The sequence below is a fragment of the Podarcis filfolensis genome, assembly GCF_964270895.1.
Source record: "Podarcis filfolensis genome assembly, chromosome: 6".
In the NCBI taxonomy this organism is placed as follows: domain Eukaryota; kingdom Metazoa; phylum Chordata; class Lepidosauria; order Squamata; family Lacertidae; genus Podarcis; species Podarcis filfolensis.
The window spans coordinates 97,159,182-97,178,887 of record NC_139609.1 but is presented as its reverse complement, the minus strand read 5'-3'; the positions used below and the strand labels follow the sequence as shown (position 1 = coordinate 97,178,887).

Genomic DNA, 19,706 nt, shown 5'->3' with positions numbered 1-19,706 from the left:
AAATATTGGTTTCAGATGAGGGTGGGAGGTGGGAGTTCAAGGACTAGTAAATGAACAGAATGTTAGACAGGGAATGTGCGGGGGTAACAGGCAAAGACAGGCTGGAATTTCCCCCCAAAGACTATGCTTACAACAGAGGATTTGAGGTGGTGTAGGTCTCTTCTTCAGAGGAGTAGCTCCTGGTAAACAGAAATGGGAGGCGATATTTGGGGCATATGGGCATGCATAGGGAGAGGGGCAGAGATGCAGCAACCCAGTTGGAAATGATCTTCTGGAGCACTCAGGAAAACAAGATGACAAAGGAAAGCAGGTGAAATCAGAGCTGGGGCACAAAAATGTAAGTGTTATTTGCAAATTATAAAAGGGACACAGAAAAAAGAGGAACCACAGTCAGAGTATTGCTGAGATGTTTTAGTTACAGATTGTGGTTCCATGTTGTAGTGGGTTTGGGGGATGTTAGTGTGTGTTAGATGCCTTAGCAGGGCTTAACCTGAAAACAGCAGAAAATATTCCAGTAGCTATCAGCGGCTACTAGGCAGAATGGCTTTGCTCTAACCTCCACTATCAAATACCAGTTGCTAGTGATATTCAATTTCTGCTCAGTATAGACCTATTGAAATTAATAGACCCAACTTTGTGGGGTTCGTTAATTTCTTTGGGTCTACCCTGAGTAAAACTTAGTTGACTACCAACCACCCGTTCTCACAGGTTCTAGTCAAACACTCAAGTGCTGCACCACACTGACTCTGTGTCCCCATGAATTCTTCCAGTCTTTAAACAGCTTTGCCACACTAGGCAAGGCAATGTGGACGGGGACAACCAAAACCTACTTCCCAAACTGCAGGTCCCTTTTTCTTTTGCAGAGCCTTTATTTAGGAAATCACAACTGGAAGAACTTTGCCCTGGATGACTGCAAACCACATATTAGCTAAACTTGAACGTTGCTTGTCCATATGTTGACCACGGAGCCCAACTATTGAGTGTACATCTGAGCAGCAAGAGTCCTGACCTTTCGAAATAGGTAGGATTCTATAAGTGCATTCTGTTCCCCCCAGGATGTACGGGACAGATTGAGATGCTCATGGGGCAACTTCATGGTGTCCTGCGCTCTAAATGACGGCATCCCTGTACCACATTGTGTTTACCTCTGAAGGCTGCCTCAGTTTGAATACTATCACAGCCACAACAGAGGAGGGTGGGCTGCAGCCCAAAAATGGGAGTCATGTCACATTCCCAGAGGCTATTATTGCATGGGCTTTTCTCCAGCACTAGGCTTCAATTCTAAAAGCACTGCATTTTTATGCAATGCCTTCATTTCACTCTCTTAAATGGAGGTGTGTCAATCCTAGATAGCCAAAACAAGTAGGAGGAGAATAGCAAGCTGCAAGAAAAAAAAGGCTATGCATGTTCCACTGTGGTCTAGGAGGCTTACTCTCAAGAAAGTGTGTTCCAATTCAATAGTACTGTGTCCATTTGAAAGCTGGGGAAAGGGAACTGGCTAATGCCCTGTTAGTTTAGGGAGATCCCATTTGATCACTGGGTATCATGGTAGCAAGTGAGCACCTTTGAGCTAATTCTCAAGTCTCTGGCATTAGGAAGGGCCATGACCTGGCTGTTAGCTTTCTGCCACTGGGAACAGGATGGGCATCTCATGGCCAAATTCTCTCCATTCTTGGAGTGGAAACATTTACAACCTACTTCAGAGTTGTATGGGTGACGATCTGTAAACTGCTTTGAACACTGCAAGTTTCAAACAAATCTTTACCCAGCCAGAGAAATCACGATTCTGTGAAGACAATATTTTAATTGAAATGCTTGTAGTTTTATTTTAGTCTTGGAACAGTTACAGTAAGAATTGTCATTGCAAGTAAGAAGGTTGACAAGACTGAACAACAAGAGTTAAGAAAAGATATCCTGCAAGCCCACTTGCAAGACCAGACGTACGCTGTGGGGTACAGACAGGTCCATGTCTTAGTTTTTGGTTGTTCTATTTAGTCTGCCTTCCACATGTCTTCAAAAAAGGCCAAGATTAAGGCAGGCTTGCTTGCATTTTTATTTTCCCCCAAATGAAAGGATCCTTTCAGCAGGAGAGGACTTTGCATCAGGTACTGTACCAGGAGAGCAGATTTATTATCATTTTGGGAGGAGAGGTTGTGGCAGTTCTTGGTCCAGATGACACAATGAAGACTTCTTACATATTATACGCAACTCATTAAAATATCAGCACTTCTCTGGCCAGAAAGTGGGAGTTCTACACGTGAAGCTGCTACATGCCAGATTAGGTATCTTATTCTGGTGAAGACACAGCAAACATCAACTGTACGATGCCATAAAGGCAGCATCTCTAGAACAGCAGCTAAGATTGTCACAGTTCACCAGGTAAACTGACCCACCTGCCTGTCTTCCTCCACCTCCCTTCAGCAAAGACAACCCTGTGGCACAAACACAGCCAAAAGAATAATGTTGTCCTTGTGAGATAGGTATGAACTAGGTGGAGCCTCCTACTATCAGAGCATCAATACCTTGCAGCCAATACATTTTCCTTCACGTGTGCAGGAAACCAAACAGCAAAAAGATTTGGTGTGTCATTTTAAAAACCCCCAACTAACTTCAGTGGATTGCTACGTATCATTTGCAAAGAGCTGTTACTCTTATAGTAGTCTTCAGAACCAGAGAAGGTATCTTGGGCAGTTATAAATGAAGAGTTGTCTCGTGGAACAAGCAGCCTCCATTGCCCATCTGTGCAGGCACTCAAAAAGTTTAACATGTGATAAGACATCACAGCAAGCAACTGCCTCTACATGAGGCTGCTTGTCAAAGACACTGGCAACACACAGACAGAACTATCTACATGAGTAATAAGGTAACCCGGTGTTTCGTGGGCAGCAAGCCGCCACAGAGCAAGCACACAGAGTCACAGCAACTTTTGTTGAACAACCCTATTGCTAGCAAGGGATATCGGGAGGAACAAGCTGAAGCTCATCCTCAAGACGTTCTTTCACAAAATTGGTACAAATTGTGTCCACAGGGTTGCAGTGTGGTGCCCTTAGTAGCAATCTGATGCTGGGCAACTTCCAAGCAAAGAAACTGGGATCTTTGGGGGCCCAGAACAGAACCAGACCCACAAGAACATGACACTCCAGCAGACACTTGCATTCTTGAAATAACAGAACTTTATTTAGAAACTGTTTAAAAGTAGAAAAAACCCTGTCAAGAGGAGTCTGGGTGGAATATGGTTTAGGGCACAAAGTATCTAGAAGGCCACAAGAGAAATAGCACCTCTGATGTTTTAAATAATGGCTTGCTTTTTTGGCATTTGATGAATTTGGGTCTTCCTCTGAATTTCCATAGGGATTCATGCACTACACAACAGTTACCATAAAATGCTTTGCTTTCTACACACATTTAGAACACATAACCACGGGAAGCAAATGAACAAGAGCACACCAAGCCCAGAGGCTCAGTCTTAGCTGTGGCTGTGGGCAAGATCTCAAGAGGGCCCTCCCCAAAGAGCAGCAATCGACAGGGGGGTAGGTGGGCGGGATTTGCTCCACATAAGAGGGACGGGGTCAAGCATGAAATACTGTAATCAAGACTCATCTGAGCGCTGTATTTTCTGCAATATTGGATTTCCTATTTAATGCACACCAATCAGTGTTCTTTGCCAGCCGTCAGGAGCACTGGCAAAGGCTTAAAGGTTGGGAGGCTAACTCAAGGAGGGGACACACAAACAGAGAGACAGTCTGGAGATCAAGACTGGCCTCAGTGCAGCACTGCAAAACAAAACTACCCAAATCAATACAGTTTAGTCAGCAGGCTTGGAAGAGGAGGAGGAAGGGGGCGCAGAGAGGAATAGGACCCACAAAACTCAATGGACCAGAGACACAAAAGCAGGTGGTGGGTGAGGGAGGGGACTGGATGCAGGCTGTGAATTAGGTGAAGAGTTTCAAAAGGGATAGCCTTTTTGGTTTGGAAGACACCACATGCCATTGGCCACAGTACAGCAAAACCGAGAGGCCTTCAAGCACATCCGTATCTTACGCATTCTAGTCTTGCAACAGGCTACATACAGTAAAGTCTTTCCCCCTTACGACAGTCAGTGATCAGGAGGGCAGCTCTGAATAGATATTGGGCTGTTCTAATTACCCCTTACGGAGCCCTTACTGACTTGAGGCGCCAAGCAAGTCCTTCCAAAACAAGAAAGCCAGATGCTCAAACCCCAATATAGAACACACAAAATCTCTCATCACATTACTTCAATTTGGCATCTGGAAGCACATTTTAAGCCCCCTTAAGGCATCTCTTTAATTGCAGAACATATTTCATATTTGCTCAACCTTCCTGCGAAAAAGTCAATCCTGAAATTGCTCCACTACATACTCCCCACAGCCCACAAAAAGAAAAGAAAAACAGTACAGCAAACTCTCCACAAATCAGTGCCTTACCAGCAACCAAGCAACTCTGCAAACTCCAAATATTCAACCCCTTGCTTCCAAATTACACCAACTAGATGTTAATACTGCTCTGCTACAAAAGTGAGAAAAGAGCTCTCAAATTAAACCCATTGGAGGGGGGGAAGTATTAAAACTTACGCAAAGTGCACTTCAAGAGGTACTTTTTACTTATGAAAAGAATAAAATGGAGTATTTTAAGCACATGATTGGGGAAAGCTGATTTCTGAATTCTGCTATTGCTGCTCTGCTGGTACAGTCGGTGGACCACTAATACTCCTCTTGCTCCTCTGGTGGCGCTCCTTCATCTGGTATGACAAAACCTTCCTGAAAGGGAAAACAGAGATGCAGAGACCATTGCATTAATCAGCAAGGAACAAGGGGCAAAGGCAAGATGCCGCCTTCCCTTAGAACAGGGATTGCCAACCTTTCTAAACCAGTGGGCACACTGAGATTTTTTAAGTGCACTGTGGGCACCAGTCACAAAATGGCTGCCATGGTGCAACATAAAATTAGAGAGAGTACTGTGCTGGTAGGTCTTTCCTCAAAACTGCATACTCAAAGAGGTTTAACCTACTGAATTTCTGCCTGCCACGCAGTTGCTAATGGGACAAGAGTCCTATTTTTCCCCAGTGCCAACCCTAAAACAGAGCCTAGCCTGGGCAGACGTGTATACCATTGTACTGCAAACTGACAACACAGTGAATCCTTAATGAGTGGCCGGCTTTTGGTTCTACACACAAGAGACTTACATAAGCTTCCCTGCAAAGTCTGCGCATTTTGCATTTGCCACTTTGCCTTTTTTGTAAAGTGGGTGAGAAGGACACCTTTTCTGTTGTGGCGCCCACTCCATGAAACCATCACCTTTCTGAATTATGCTGTGCGCTCATATGAATAGTATTTTAGCACCTGCTGAAAGCTCATTTATTTCCAAGTCATTGCTAACAATTAACACCAGTCTGTCTGTTTGGGTTTTAGTATCTACATGGTTATTGTTTAGGTGTTGGTGTTGTAATTTTTGTACTGTGCTGTATACCACTTTGTGGTTTTTAAATGGAAAGTGGTATATTATTATTTTAAAATAATAGTTAAATAACCCCCACTGAAACCAGTGAAAACTGTACAAGAATACTTCTGAGTGGTTGAGGAGCTGAACTTCTCTCAGTGGGGTTTGCACAGAAGGGATCTTCCTAACTAAACTGTGTCCCAAACGCAGCTGCAGGAGCAAGCATAGGCATAATCTGGAATGTCTAAGCCAGAAATTGGGGGAAGCATTTACCAGATACTTACATCCGTGGCATAAAGAATCTCCACAATCCTTTGAAGAACAGGGTCACTCTCTCCTTCATTCTCCTGACAGATCAGCTCAATGTTCCTCAGTTTTCCAAAGTAGAAGTCTCTTTCCTTCTCCAAATCTTCCACAGTCATCTTTAATACATTGATCTGCCAAAAAACAATTCAAAGTGCTTCTTACGGAGAAAATGCTTGTGCCCAAGAAGGAACAAAGGGGAGGCTTGCACATTTAAGGCTGCAATCTTAAGTCTCATTAAACTCAATAGGGCTTGCTACCAAGTAGATGTGCATAGGATTGCATTGCAATGTTGCTCTACCAATGAAATGCAAGCGATCTTTGTGGGGGAATAACTGTATGAGACAACTTTGTATGTTTTGAGGTTTTAAGAAACACTGTACTCCTCTTAAGCTAGATGAACTAATGGTGTGCAATGTAATGGGTGGGCAGTTTAAGCAGCAGTTTTCAGCACAACTCTTGCGCTAAGAATGGCGTGGAAACGACTTCACCAAGGTCCAGTCCCAAAGCAACATCTGTAAAGCGGCCAGGGCAGTCCCCAAATCATGTGGTTCTACTTACCAAGACCAATTTGGGCAACATAACCACTGCCAACAACTCTCTTCCGCTACACATTTGGAGTCTATAGCTCATGAATGTAGATTATGGGTGGAATTCAATGTCACGCTAAGGCATTTTTGCTTGTCAGGTAGAACAATCTTACTTCTCCCCCCATGTGCTATTCGGGGGGGGGGGGTCCTGATCCTTCCAAGAAGATTTGGAGAGCGCATGGGGGTGGAGGCAAAGGGGAGGGGAGTCCTGTTGCACTAGCAGTACTTGTGCTGGCTTCTAAGAGCGCAACCACTTAGCTGAATCTGGCCTGATGTTCACATCTCCATTACAAAGATGTGATCAGCACAGAAAACTCCAAGGTATCTCTCCCACAGTCATGTTACTTTGTGATAATACATTGCAGTGCATTTGAGAGTCAAGACCACCCATGCCGTGAGCCTCTGCTGATCGGTGCAGCCTACTTGCTGGAAGCCCACCTGCTGGATCAGTTCAGCCGACTCTTCTTCCCCAATTCCTCCAGGAGCCTTTTTAACCATTGCAGGTCCAGTTTTATTAGCCACTGTTGTTCTCTGTGCAACCATGGGCCTTGCTGGAGCTGCAACACAGAAGGGTATTAGCTGCAGTTCCAAAATGCCCATTCCACACACCTGTGCTCTACATATTAGCCAACTAAAGTGAAACAGCACCCAAAGTGTACCATCCCATGTGCAGGAAAGCACCTTAACCCTACAGCCTCAAAGAATGCCACCTCCCTGTGAAGTGCTAGGTACCGAACACAGGCTTTACAACCGCTTTCTGTAAGGAAGCAGGGCGCTCTACTCTTGCTGCCTTCAGTTCTTGAGTTCCCACAAAACTGTGATCTACAAAAGGAAAGCATTTCTAGCTGTTATACGCGGAACTGAATTACACAGTATACCACCAGATTAGGAGCACCTGGTCACAGGTAAGACACAAGGCAATCCCCTTCCTGCTGGGGAGGAGCAGGATTAAAGGGCAGTCTCAAGCAGAGGGTGTTTGTTTCCTGTCTGGAGACAGGCACACCCTTGTGAAATATAGGAAGCGACAAGTTTCAACAACAGCCTGGATTTCAGCAATGACTCGCAGGCATACATTAAAAGGGCTGTGCAAGTGCCAGAGTGTGAATACATCTTCACACAAGCACAACCCTGCACCACCTCTCAGTGCTAAGCACATCTCCAGATGTGAACCTGGATGGCACATGGATGCTCATGCGATGTATTCATACTGGCACAAGAGGCATGAAGAGACAGAGCACGCAACAGCGAGTCTCTGCCTCCAACAGAGACTTCCTCTCCAGGCTGCCTCCCAATTCTCAGGTTCCTTGCTAGCAGCCTCTGGGCAAAAGCAGCCAGAGATCCCGTAAGTCCCTCACCCAACACACAACACGAAGGCATCCGATTATGAGAGCCCTGAACCACAAAGCTAGCCTGGTCAGACAGATTTGTCAACAGCTTGCCTTACCTGTGCCAGTAGAGCTAAGATTCTTTTTGGGTTTGTTGAGAAGGGGTACGACAAGAGCAGGGGCTGGTGCCGTCTCCTGGCCCTGCCGAGCTGCCACAGGGTCATAGTCTTTCCCATCGTAGTTTGCATCAAAGAATTTTTTGAACCACTGAACAAATTCAAAATTATCCTGGAATTTTCCTTTCACTAATTTGTCCACAGGAATTATCTGAGGGAAGAGAGGAGTATATTTAGTCCAATGAGAAAAACAAAACACTCAAGATGTTTCTGAGATGAGTGGACAGAACTTGCCGGCTCCAGTTCAAGAGATTCCTCCAGAAACTTGAGCCAGGGGAGAATAGGTAGGCCCAAGGTTTTCTGCACAGAGGTCATATTCCAACAAACTCTGGAGTGCATGCAGAACACCAATGAGGAAGCAAGCACGAGAATGATATCAAAATAATGTTACAACAAGGAAGGCCTGTTTTTGTAATATTCTTTCCCATTCAGAGTTTAAAAATTGTGATGCAACAATTGTGTCTGATGTTCTTCTGGCCCTGTCAGCCTCTTACCTGCAGTCTTCAATACACACTGTACATGTTTGAATATGCTATTCTGCAATTTTTCTGCTAAGTCAGGTGCAACTGGTCATTTTAAAGTGATAATTTAAAATACAGTGGTACCTCGGGTTACAGACGCTTCAGGTTATGTGTTTTCGGGTTGCGCACCGCACCAAACCTGGAAGTACCGGAACGGGTTACTTCCGGGTTTTGGCAATCATGCTTTGCGCATGTGCAGAAGTGCCAAATTGCAACCTGTGCATGCGCAGACGTAGCGCTGTGGGTTGCGAACATGCCTCCCGAACGGATCACGTTCGCAACCTGAGGTTCCACTGTAATGCAATTTTAAATTATGATTAAACTCAATCTGCCTTGCTCTCCACCACCATCGGCCACAGTCTCTCTGCACTCTCCTCCACCTCTTATTCTTTCCCCACCACAGAGGTCTCTGCACCCCTTCCCTGTTAAGCCCCAAGCGAATCCACCTGCGGCTGAAAGCAGCACATCAGGGTAAAGCACCAAATTCAATCACCATACGACATCACATAGCGGACAGGTGGGCAAGGCTGGCCCCAAATGGCCTGGTGGGTCTAATTAGGCCTGTGGGCCAGAGGTTCCCCATAGCCACTTTTCTGCATGTATACTGGTACAGTTTATGTGTATGTCTGGAAAAACACAGTACAATGTTAAAACAGATTTTTTACAGAGTGAGGTAGGAAAGGGGATTTGGAATTTTCTCCTGAGGCCACAAATCATTTCAGAGTTGGTTGGCGCACAGCCTTTCATGTTCTGCATAACTGATACAAAAGGAAAAGTGCCAGAAACCTTTGGAAAATGGAACCATTTAGCCTTTGGTAGTGGGCTGAGTCAGGGTGGGCTGAGATGGTGCAAACTATCCACAGCCCTCATGGGGAAGCCAGCAGTCTTCCATTGCTATTTTCATCAGTACAAAAGGGGCCTACTTGGCATATCACACATGCCCTAACGAAAGCTCAACAGCTGATTTTTTTTCCTAAGGAAAAGCAGCTTAGAGGAAGGTGCTTTCCCCCCACAGACATTTCTCTGCTACAAAGTGCTCTTTTCTCCCACCTATTTCCTCCTGTGGGGCATCAAAACGCATCTGTTCTTACACAGAGTTTTGGAAGCCATGTGTGTGCTGGGTTGGTGGAGGGAAGCATATTTTACAACCAAAAAACAGGCAGAAGCCAAAGAGCCTCCTTTCCCTCCACCGCCTTCCCCCTCTCTTGCATGCATGTTTGCTTCATGCAAATAGCCTCAAAGGCTGGTTCCCACTGGGGGAAAGCAATTGCTTCCAGGCAAGTCACACGGGGATCTTTCGCTTAAATCTACACTATGACAAGGATACCTTCAAGACAAGCGGAGGCAGTTTTGCTGTTGTAGGCTGCCAAGTTTTTTTGCACTTGTCTGACAAGTTGCAAAAAGGGAGAGTTTGGATGTTCTGCCCTTCTGTAGAAGACTATGAATTATTAGTCCATGCACAGTAGTCCAGGGAAATGTAATTCTGCTGCTTTTTGGAATTTTCCATTAATTCAGTGCTCTTATAGTTTTAATTCAACAGTGACTATTGTATTTATAGATCTTTTCTGTACAAATCAGGGAAACAGCTTTAAAAGACAAGAACTGCAACTGAGAACAAGATATGGTTAGTTGAATGCAGATGGCATTCAGCATTATCTGAAGAAATGCACCTTGTTTAGGCTGACCAATACTGTTAGGTGACAGAACCCCTGATTTATCAACTTTTATTAAGAAACTGAGCAAGTGAACACTGCCTGATGAGTGGCAGCTGCCAAGAATAAGTAGAAAAGATCAGCAATTTAGGACAAAAGCAACACCAAAACTGTTAAATAAAAGGACTATTTTAAGCCAGCATCCTGAAAACTGCATTTTTCCATAAAGGTGATTCAAAGCAAGTGCATTCCAAGACAAAAGAGCTTACTTTGTCAACACCCATTCGTTTAAAACCTGCTTGTAGGACCTTGTAGTTTTGGATGTATTCATGTTCCAACTTTGCCTGGAATTTTACTTTCTTCAGTGTTACAGAACCAGGGAACAGCATATCCATAAACTGACAATAAGCAGCACCTGAATAGATAAATAAAAACAGGCACACTTGTGAAAAATTGAACCAGACATGCACTACAGCTGTCTCAGGGATTGCAAACCCTTAGAGCAGTCACTTTTGTTAACAAAGTTTTAAGTTTTGCAAGAATCCATTCCCCCATCTCCCACCCAATTCAACAAATAAGACAGGGGAGATCATGAGTTCTACCACCTTTACAGTTCCTGGTTAGCAAAACCAGACCACTGAAAAGTCACTAGTCAACACACTGCATGGCATTATGGACAAACACTTCCAAGCTGTGACAATAATTTTGTCTCTTTGCTTGCTTTAGCAAGAGGCGCCTTTCTTCAACCCATGCTACTGCCACAATGACAACCACCCTTCGTTCAGGGATAGATATACCCTATTACATGGGTAGGCAAACTAAGGCCCAGGGGCCGGATCCAGCTCAGTCGCCTTCTAAATCCGGCCTGCAGACAGTCTGGGAATCAGCGTGTTTTTACATGAGTAGAATGTGTGCTTTTATTTAAAATGCATCTCTGGGTTATTTGTGGGGCATAGGAATTTGTTCATTTTTTCCCCAAAATATATTCCAGCCCACCACAAGGTCTGAAGGACAGTGGACCGGCCCCTGCTGAAAAAGTTTGCTGGCTCCTGCCCTATTATCATTGGCATTCAGCTGCTCCCCACAAACTGGGACATGTCCAAGCAACAGCCTTTATTCAACACATGCTAAGTAAAGGCGGTGCTATAAGCCTGCAATATTGCTACTGAACAGCTACCTCATTGCTGAGAACCTGTTACTGTGGAATATGCAGGCGCCAACATTTCCACTTCTCCCAACACCTTAACACTTAAATCAAGCCCATGATCAAAGTCAGTCACAGATTCTAAGAGAAAAGATACCACAAAAGAAAAAGCAGACATCTTCTGCAGGAAGGTGGCATGGAACTTCAGCATCCCGGACTGTAACATTCCCTGTACCTAAACAGAGTGGGCACATTCCACATGGAATATTACCTACACAAGGAAATTTATTTATAAGCAGCTTGAATGAAAAAGAATTCTCCAAGTTGTGCACAGATAAAATGACAGACAAAGCATAGCTGCCCTTCCACATTCTCATTAGGATGTCAGCCTTCCCCAAAAGCAAAATACTTCAGGAGTTGAAAAAAAATTCAATGGAATCACAACATGAGGTGATTGTTATGCATGACTGTTATGTTACGCTTACTCAGGGCATCTGAAAAATCACTTCACTTGCTGCATTTTTTTTGTTGTGCTAACAAAGCTCCACAGGTGGTACAATGAGGAAATTACTGTGACTGACCAGTTTGCTTCAGACAGTACAGGAGAATGGTAGTTAAAACAAACTGCAAATAACCATTAAGGGCAACATCTCTCAAAGTCTAGTTCTCCTCAAGCATAACAAAGGTGTTTCCGATCACCCTGATGAATCTAGGAGATTTTACTGTGATTACTCAATGACTGTTAACCTTCAAGAATGAGAATTCCTCAGTTCCCATTTCCTTACATCATGATTCTATTGCCTCCTCAATCACTTCTGTTCTGTGGCAGCCATCAAGTTGACTACTCCAAAATTAACACAACACTTTATTTTCCCACTTTGTCAAAGCAGAATTTTTATCTTAGCACCAATTCTTCTTCACTCTGAGCTCATCATCAGTTCCACCTCAACAGCACACATGTAGCCATGGATGAGGGCAGCACTGTTCCCCAATGCAGGTAATAAATGTTGTGTATTAACCCTCTCAGTACATTTGCCCGGCCATGTATTCACTTATCCTAGTCTTTACACCCTCCTTTTCCATCCATCAATTTTTCACAATGACCATCACTGCCTGTACTGTGTAGTTCCTCATTCAGATGTGACTTGAAAGCCCTCCTAGATCTTCAACAATTACTGTGTCTGCATTAAGATATGCTTCACTCTCCCTTTGCTTTTCCTACTTGGACTGTACATTACAAGTCCACAAACTCAGTTTAACATTAAAAACAAAAACAAAACAAACAAGCAGCATTACAGCTTTGCAAAACAGAAGCTCTGCTACCATCACTATGGATTCATCTCCTTTGAGGTTTATCCACAGTGCCGAAGTCTTGTGCAAGCATTGCTAACACTGGGCAACCTTCCATAGGGATTAATATAGGATTTGCAAAAACAGAACCTAGTTTTATCTTCTGCAAAGCTTAGAAATTCCCTTAAACAGAGGTGGCCCACGTTGGAATTCAGGTGTGGAGCCCAGATGGATTCAGATTTTTCCACTGGCTACATCTCTGCTAGAGATGGATGATACATCAATATTTTGTCTCTTACTGGTATGAACTCCAGAACATGATAAAGGTTTAGAAATTTTTCACCCTGTAATATATAGAGAATGCACTGCCCTGCTGACCCGGCAGGCAGGAAGTGGCACTTTACTGCAAAGTAAATGGCCATTTCCTGCCTGCCTGCAATATCAAGGCATAAGCCCTTGCCTCCTCTCAGCTGGCATTGCAGAGTAAAGGGCTTTCTGCAAGGCCATGGCTTTGCTCTTTAGTTATGCAGGTTCAAGGCACACACCTCATGTCTTTAAGGCACACACTTAAAGAGTAGACTCAGCACCAAATCAGGTTAGCACAGAAATCAGGCTAAGCAGGATATCAGGGTCTCTACTCTGCCTGGTATGTGCCTTTAAGGCCCGTGGATCTTGGGCTCCTGCTTCTGTTCAGGAAATGATGCATCACTTTTGCAGTAAAGACTTTATGCATTTGGAAACTAAGGTGCAGACAATGCTGAAAGTCAAGGCACGACTGACAGGTATGAGGAACCTTTGGGCTTCCAAGATACTGCTGAAACTACATCTCCCATCATTCCCAGCCACTAACCATGCTTGCTAGGCTTGAAGAGAGTTGTAGTTCAGCAACACCTGGAGGGCTCTAAAGCATCTACCACAAAAACCCTTCTATGCCACAAGCAAGGGATAAGAAGCTGAATGTACCTGTAGAAAAGCATACATATTAATAACAGATGGTTCAAACAAGCATGCCACACCCTACACAGAAAGGCACAAAAACATTTGTACTCACTTGGCTGTGGAAATTTATTCTGAACTCAATATGAGAAGCAGTTAAGACAAGGCAAGCAAAGCTGAAACCCATCAAAACAGCCTTCTAGCACCCACCACTGATTTTTCAAAGGAAAATAGTAATGCTTTGGAAACCTCAAGCAGCAAGTTCCTCTGCTCTCAGCACTTTTCTTACCTGAGCAAAGCTGCTCTATCTTTGTCAAGTTCAATTGTAAGGACTCATTGATCCAGGCGAGCATGTCATGTCGACTCAAGTTATCGCTTGTCACCGAAGTGGAATACACATTAACGGCCATTTTCTGCAAGGGGAAATAGCCAAGAAGGGATTTCGTTTATACACAGGCTAGTGAACCAGCACCTGCACATCTCATGCTCCAAGGAAGCCTTTTCCAGACATCAAGAGCACAGTCACATCTGTTGGATATAGGCCACCTCCTTAGTAAAACGTTTACTGGAGACAGTCTGGTTATTTATCAGAAATCTACTGTCTGAGTAATGTGATGAGACTATATTTATACATAGCTGGATGCAAATGCTGTACTCACACGCAGGCAAAGCAAGTAAACTTACTTGATAGTACCAGGAAATATACTGCAATAGGCATAACGATCCACTGCAGGGAAGAGTACTGTAACCCATTCAATTTAACAACTGGCTCAGAAACATTCTCTTTTACCAATAATGCTCATTCTCTTTCCACAAAATAGATAAAAGAGTAGCGATGAGATTTAAGAAGAACTCAGAGATGAATAAATAAGTAAATGAAGACGCAGAAAGAAATTAGGAAAGGCTGAATGGATGCACTGGGTCTTCAAGGAAGATGAGGTGCTTCATTTTAGGCAAATACATGTAACAGGAAAGTTTAGTGGTAGATTCTGAACACTGGAGGAAGAGGAGGAGATGGCAAAATGCAGCGCACTGGTGCATTTTTATGCCCAATATGAAGTCTAAAGCAGCTGTTTCAAGAGAGGGCATGAACTGTTTGTTCACATTTCACCCAAAATTAAATGGCAAGGTGTTTTTACACTAATGAAATTTAACTTGTGTGGTCAAAATAAAACAAACAAAGTCTGGTTCAGAAACACATAGCAAAGCAGACATCCTCCTAATTCAGTGGTACCTCAGGTTAAGTACTTAATTCGTTCCAGAGGTCCGTTCTTAACCTGAAACTGTTCTTAACCTGAAGCACCACTTTAGCTAATGGGGCCTCCCGCTGCCACCAGAGAATGAGTTCTGTTCTCATCCTGAAGCAAAGTTCTTAACCCGAGGTACTATTTCTGGGTTAGCAGAGTCTGTAACCTGAAGCGTCTGTAACCTGAAGCGTATGTAACCTGAGGTACCGCTGTACTGGCAATGAACTCTAAGGGCCTAGCCAGTCACTTTGGTTTAGCAGGCCATATAAGGAGGCTGCATTCACTACAATGGCAGGGATTACAATGGTACCTCTGGTTGCGAACGGGATCCGTTCCGGAGACCCATTTGCAACATGAAAAGAGCGCAACCCGCAGCGGCGCATCTGCGCACGCGCGGGTTGCAATTCGCCGCTTCTGCGCATGCCTGTGACATCACTTTGTGCGTCTGCGCATGCGCGAGTGGTGAAACCCGGAAGTAACCCTTTCCGGTACTTCCAGGTCGCCACGGGATGTAACCTGAAAGAACGTAACAGGAAGCAAACGTAACATGAGGTATGCCTGCACGTGGAAGCATCAGTCTTGCTATCTTACCACAGATGTGTATCTATTTTATGCACAGGAGAGCACCCCCAACCTAAGGATCGTGTTCCACACAGGCTTGGGCGAGCTCTGCTTTCCAGATAAAAAATGTGGCATTGCTGCTTCAGGAGGCATCCTGGAGGGGGGAGTTTTCCAGAAACACCTCTGGGAGTCTCTGCAGGCGCGCCTGTGCTACGGTTCCCTTTTACCTTCTCAGAGGGGAAGTGGCCAGACACCCCCAGCCCCCTACCAGGCATGCGAATTGCCCGTGAAACTCGAGTTCCCCATGAGTGGGAGGGAACAAGCCTTGAACGGGGGGGGGGGGGGGGCAAAAATCTGTAGCTATGTGCAGTGGCGTAGCGTGGGTTGTCAGCACCCGGGGCAAGGCAAGTAATTTGCGCCCCCTAACCCATGGATTTGCGCCCCCTAACCCGTGGATTTGCGCCCCCTAACCCGTGGATTTGCGCCCCCTAACCCATGGATTTGCGCCCCCTAACCCATGGATTTGCGCCCCCTAACCCGTGGATTTGCGCACCCTAACCCTAACCCCCAGATGTTGCGCCCAGTGTGGCCGGCCCCCCCTGCACCCCCCACGCTACGCCACTGGCTATGCGCTCTTCTCAGGAGCAGAGAGCGAAGCTTGGAGGAGCAAAGTAGGCCAAGGCTGAGCGAGAGGGGGTGGGACCCTTGCAAGGAGGGCTTTGCTGGGCAAGTGCCCCCCCCCGTTCCTTGCCAGGGAGGTGCCCCACATCGCCACAACTGACCTATCCTCTCAAGTGCGGGGGACCCAGAGGTCCTCTAGACGGGGCAGGACCTACACCTGCCCGCTCATCATCATCATGGCGATGGGAGGCGGCGAGCCCAAGATCCGCCGCCAAGTCAGCCTCCCGCCTGGCCCGGTCCCCGGGGCGGGTCCCATTCCGGGGTTCCCTCCCCAGCCACGCACCGGCAGGCGGGCGGAGCACGGCGCCTCTTCCCCGCACAGAGGCCGAAAAGCAGCGCTGCCCCATTTGCATAAAAACCGCACTCATCTGCATATGCAAATAGCACGCGGAAGGTTCTGTTCCCCACCCCCACCCCGCGCGGCCTTTCGCTCGCGGCCGGAGCCGAGGAGGGCGGGGCCCGGCCCGCCTCAGACTCGCCTCGCCGCCTCGCCAGGCCCAGCCGGCCGCCGGCCGCCGCCCTCCCTTTCTCCTCAGCCGCCCCCAACGGAAGGACGGACGGAGGGACGGACGGACGGGTCTCCCCCGCCGCCGCGCCCTCAGAGCCCGTTACCTCAGTCGCTCGCCGTTCAAACCGGCCCCGCCCGCCTCGCCCGGGATATAGCGTCACGCGGCTACGCCGGCGGGCTGACGTCACTTCGGGGGAGAGCGGAGGAAAGAGGAAGGAGAGCCGCGTACGGCCGCGGGGAGGGGCTTCCCGAGGGGAAGAGGCGGGGTCGGCTTCCACGCCCGCCCTCCGTTGCTGAGAGACGGCGAGTCTTGCCCGCCTCCCGGCTTGAAAGACAGAGCGGCTGGCCAATTGGCGCAGGGGGGAGGAAAAGCGCGTGACGGCTCCGCCCCCTCTGGGAAGCTGGCCCCGCCTCCTTTCACAAAGCGACGAGCTTCAGGGTCCTGGGTTCGAGTCCCGCGTTCAGCTCAAAATTCCTGCATTACAGGGGGTGGACTAGGTGACCCTCGGGTTCCCTTAGATTCTATAAATCTAAGATTTGCTGTTTCCCTCAGAGGACCACGCCCCCTTTGTACCCAATTCTGTTCAGAAAATTTTTGGTTTTTGTAACGCGTGTCAGGGAGTCGTCAGGCCTGCACGTGTGAACGCTCCCTGTCTGCGCGTACGGAGAGGCGCTTCAAGAAAGCGCCCGCGGCTTCCTCAGCCGTCGACTCTTAACCGCGTCCCCCTCACGCGGCAGGGACTACATTTCCCAGCGTGCCCCGCGGTGCGCACTCATTTCTCGGTTCCGTGAATCCGTCTTTCCGGCCGCGCATGCTGGGTAATGTAGTCCATCTGGGGAAAGTTCGTGTGGTGACGACACGCCGGCGGCCGGAAGTAGTTCCCGAGGGATGCTGGGTAGTGTAGTCCGATCGCGCCATTCATCTCTATGGAAACCATACCTAGCACCACCCCGCTTCGGGCCTTTGAGCATCCGCTGCCACCATTTCTCCAATGGAAATCGGGACGTCCTATTCCATCATCATCATAATAAAAAAATTACTATTTATATGCAACCCATTAAACATTAAAAATCAGATGGAAGGCAGGATAGCTGTTGGTCTCAAAGTTGCATGGTTACTTGTCACCTTGGCTCAGGGGTCAGATAACTCCATTCCCTCCAACTTTTCTCCAGTGGAAATAGGGGATTCCAGCAGTGGCCAGAGGACTGGAGAAGATCAGTCTACATCCCAATCCCAAAGAAGGGCAGTGCTAAAGAATGCTCCAACTACCGCACAATTGCACTCATTTCACACGCTAGCAAGGTTATGCTTAAAATTCTACAAGGCAGGCTCAAGCAGTATGTGGACCGAGAACTCCCAGAAGTGCAAGCTGGATTTAGAAGAGGCAAAGGAACCAGAGACCAAATTGCAATCATGCACTGGATAGTTCCAGTTCCAGAAAGACATCTACTTCTGCTTCATTGACTATGCAAAAGCCTTTGACTGTGTCGACCACAGCAAACTATGGCAAGTTCTTAAAGAAATGGGAGTGCCTGATCACCTCATCTGTCTCCTGAGAAATCTCTATGTGGGACAAGAAGCTACAGTTAGAACTGGATATGGAACAACTGATTTGTTCAAAATTGGTAAAGGAGTACGACAAGGCTGTATATTGTCTCCCTGCTTATTTAACTTATATGCAGAATTCATCGTGCGAAAGGCTGGGCTGGATGAATCCGAAGCCGGAATTAAGATTGCCGGAAGAAATATCAACAACCTCAGATATGCAGATGACACAACCTTGATGGCAGAAAGTGAGGAGGAATTAAAGAACCTTTTATTGAGGGTGAAAGAGGAGAGCGCAAAATATGGTCTGAAGCTCAACATCAAAAAAACGAAGATCATGGCCACTGGGCCTATCACCTCCTGGCAAATAGAAGGGGAAGAAATGGAGGCAGTGAGAGATTTTACTTTCTTGGGCTTCATGGTCACTGCAGATGGTGACAGCAGCCACGAAATTAAAAGACGCCTGCTTCTTGGGAGAAAAGCAATGATAAACCTAGACAGCATCTTAAAAAGCAGAGACATCACCTTTCCAATAAAGGTCTGTATAGCTAAAGCTATGGTTTTCCCAGTAGTGATGTATGGAAGTGAGAGCTGGACCATAAAGAAGGCTGATCGCCGAAGAATGGATACTATTGAATTCTGGTGCTGGAGGAGACTCTTGAGAGTCCCATGAACTGCAAGAAGATCAAACGTATCCATTCTGAAGGAAATCAGCCCTGAGTGCTCACTGGAAGGACAGATCATGAAGCTGAGGCTCCAAGACTTTGGCCACCTCATGAGAAGAGAAGACTCCTTGGAAAAGACCCTGATGTTGGGAAAGATGAAGGGCACAAGGAGAAGGGGACGACAGAGGACAAGATGGCTGGACAGTGTTGTCGAAGCTACCAACATGAGTTTGACCAAACTGCGGGAGGCAGTGGAAGACAGGAGTGCCTGGCGTGCTCTGATCCAGGGGGTCATGAAGACTCGGACACGACTAAACGACTAAACAACAACAAAGGAAAAGTGGGACATTATGGGATCTAGTCAGAAGCCAGGCTGGCCTCTGCAAATCCAGGACTATCCCTGGGAAATAGGGACACTTTGAGGGTCTGCTGCCCCAGCAGTGGATAATGCTGTGGGTTTTTTTATTTAAAAATGAAATAAAAATGAGAGCGAGCCCTTCCCTCTTCCCTCCAGCTCCCACCCACTGAAGGTGCAATAGTTAGTTGCCTTACAGGAGGAAGGAGAGGTTTGTGGCACCTTCAATTTCTATTGGTACAAGCCAGACTTCGCCACATGCTGTTTGCTGGTGCTGCTGGGACTTGTAGTGCCAACATCTGGAGGTTACCAGATGTCATGATTTGCATTTTTGAGTGCAGAAAGTATTGGTGGGTCCCCAGATGTTGTTGGACTACAACTCCCATCAACCTTGAGCTCTGGCCTTGCTAGCTAGGGGTGATGGGAGTTGTAGTTCAACAACATCTGGGGACCCACAGGTTGAGAAAGGCTGCTTTAAGGTGTAGAGATCTTTTCTATTCTATTTGATTCAAGGAGGTTCTGGGACTTTCTCTCTGTGAGACACAAGTTACAAGCTGGAAGTTTCTAGCTGAAAAGCAAGTTTCCATTCTTCCTGTAAACAAGGAGAAGGTTCCTGATGTTTGGGTTATTTCTTGAGAGACGCTGAACAGCTGGCTGAAACTGCTCCTGTTAATCTCTTTCTCTTAAGGTCATGCTCACTCTGTCCATCTTTTCTTAGTTCTCTATTTTGTTCCTGTGCGGTGATCTGT

The 19,706-nt window shown here is 46.4% G+C and overlaps 1 protein-coding gene and 1 long non-coding RNA gene across 3 annotated transcripts; one reads left to right on the top strand and one right to left on the bottom strand.

Moving 5' to 3' along the window:
- The first annotated feature begins 206 nt into the window (after positions 1-206).
- LOC310764854 lies at positions 207-2,004 on the top strand. Its single transcript, XR_014549279.1, has 2 exons — positions 207-337; positions 877-2,004. It is a non-coding gene; the product is annotated as an uncharacterized lncRNA (long non-coding RNA).
- On the bottom strand, positions 1,801-17,117 carry MAPRE1 (microtubule associated protein RP/EB family member 1). 2 transcript variants are annotated; one of them, XM_083619153.1, is made up of 7 exons: positions 16,496-17,117; positions 13,684-13,807; positions 10,294-10,439; positions 7,795-8,002; positions 6,789-6,907; positions 5,742-5,894; positions 1,801-4,778 (listed from the first exon to the last, which is right to left on the bottom strand). In XM_083619153.1, the coding sequence occupies exons 2-7, from the start codon at positions 13,802-13,804 to the stop codon at positions 4,722-4,724; spliced, it is 804 nt and encodes a 267-aa protein (XP_083475279.1). In that variant the 5' UTR covers positions 13,805-13,807; positions 16,496-17,117; the 3' UTR covers positions 1,801-4,721. The 2 variants fall into 2 exon arrangements, with proteins under 2 accessions (XP_083475279.1, XP_083475280.1); XM_083619154.1 differs by having other exon boundaries at positions 13,684-15,562; positions 15,825-16,506.
- Between the last annotated feature and the right edge of the window lie 2,589 nt (positions 17,118-19,706).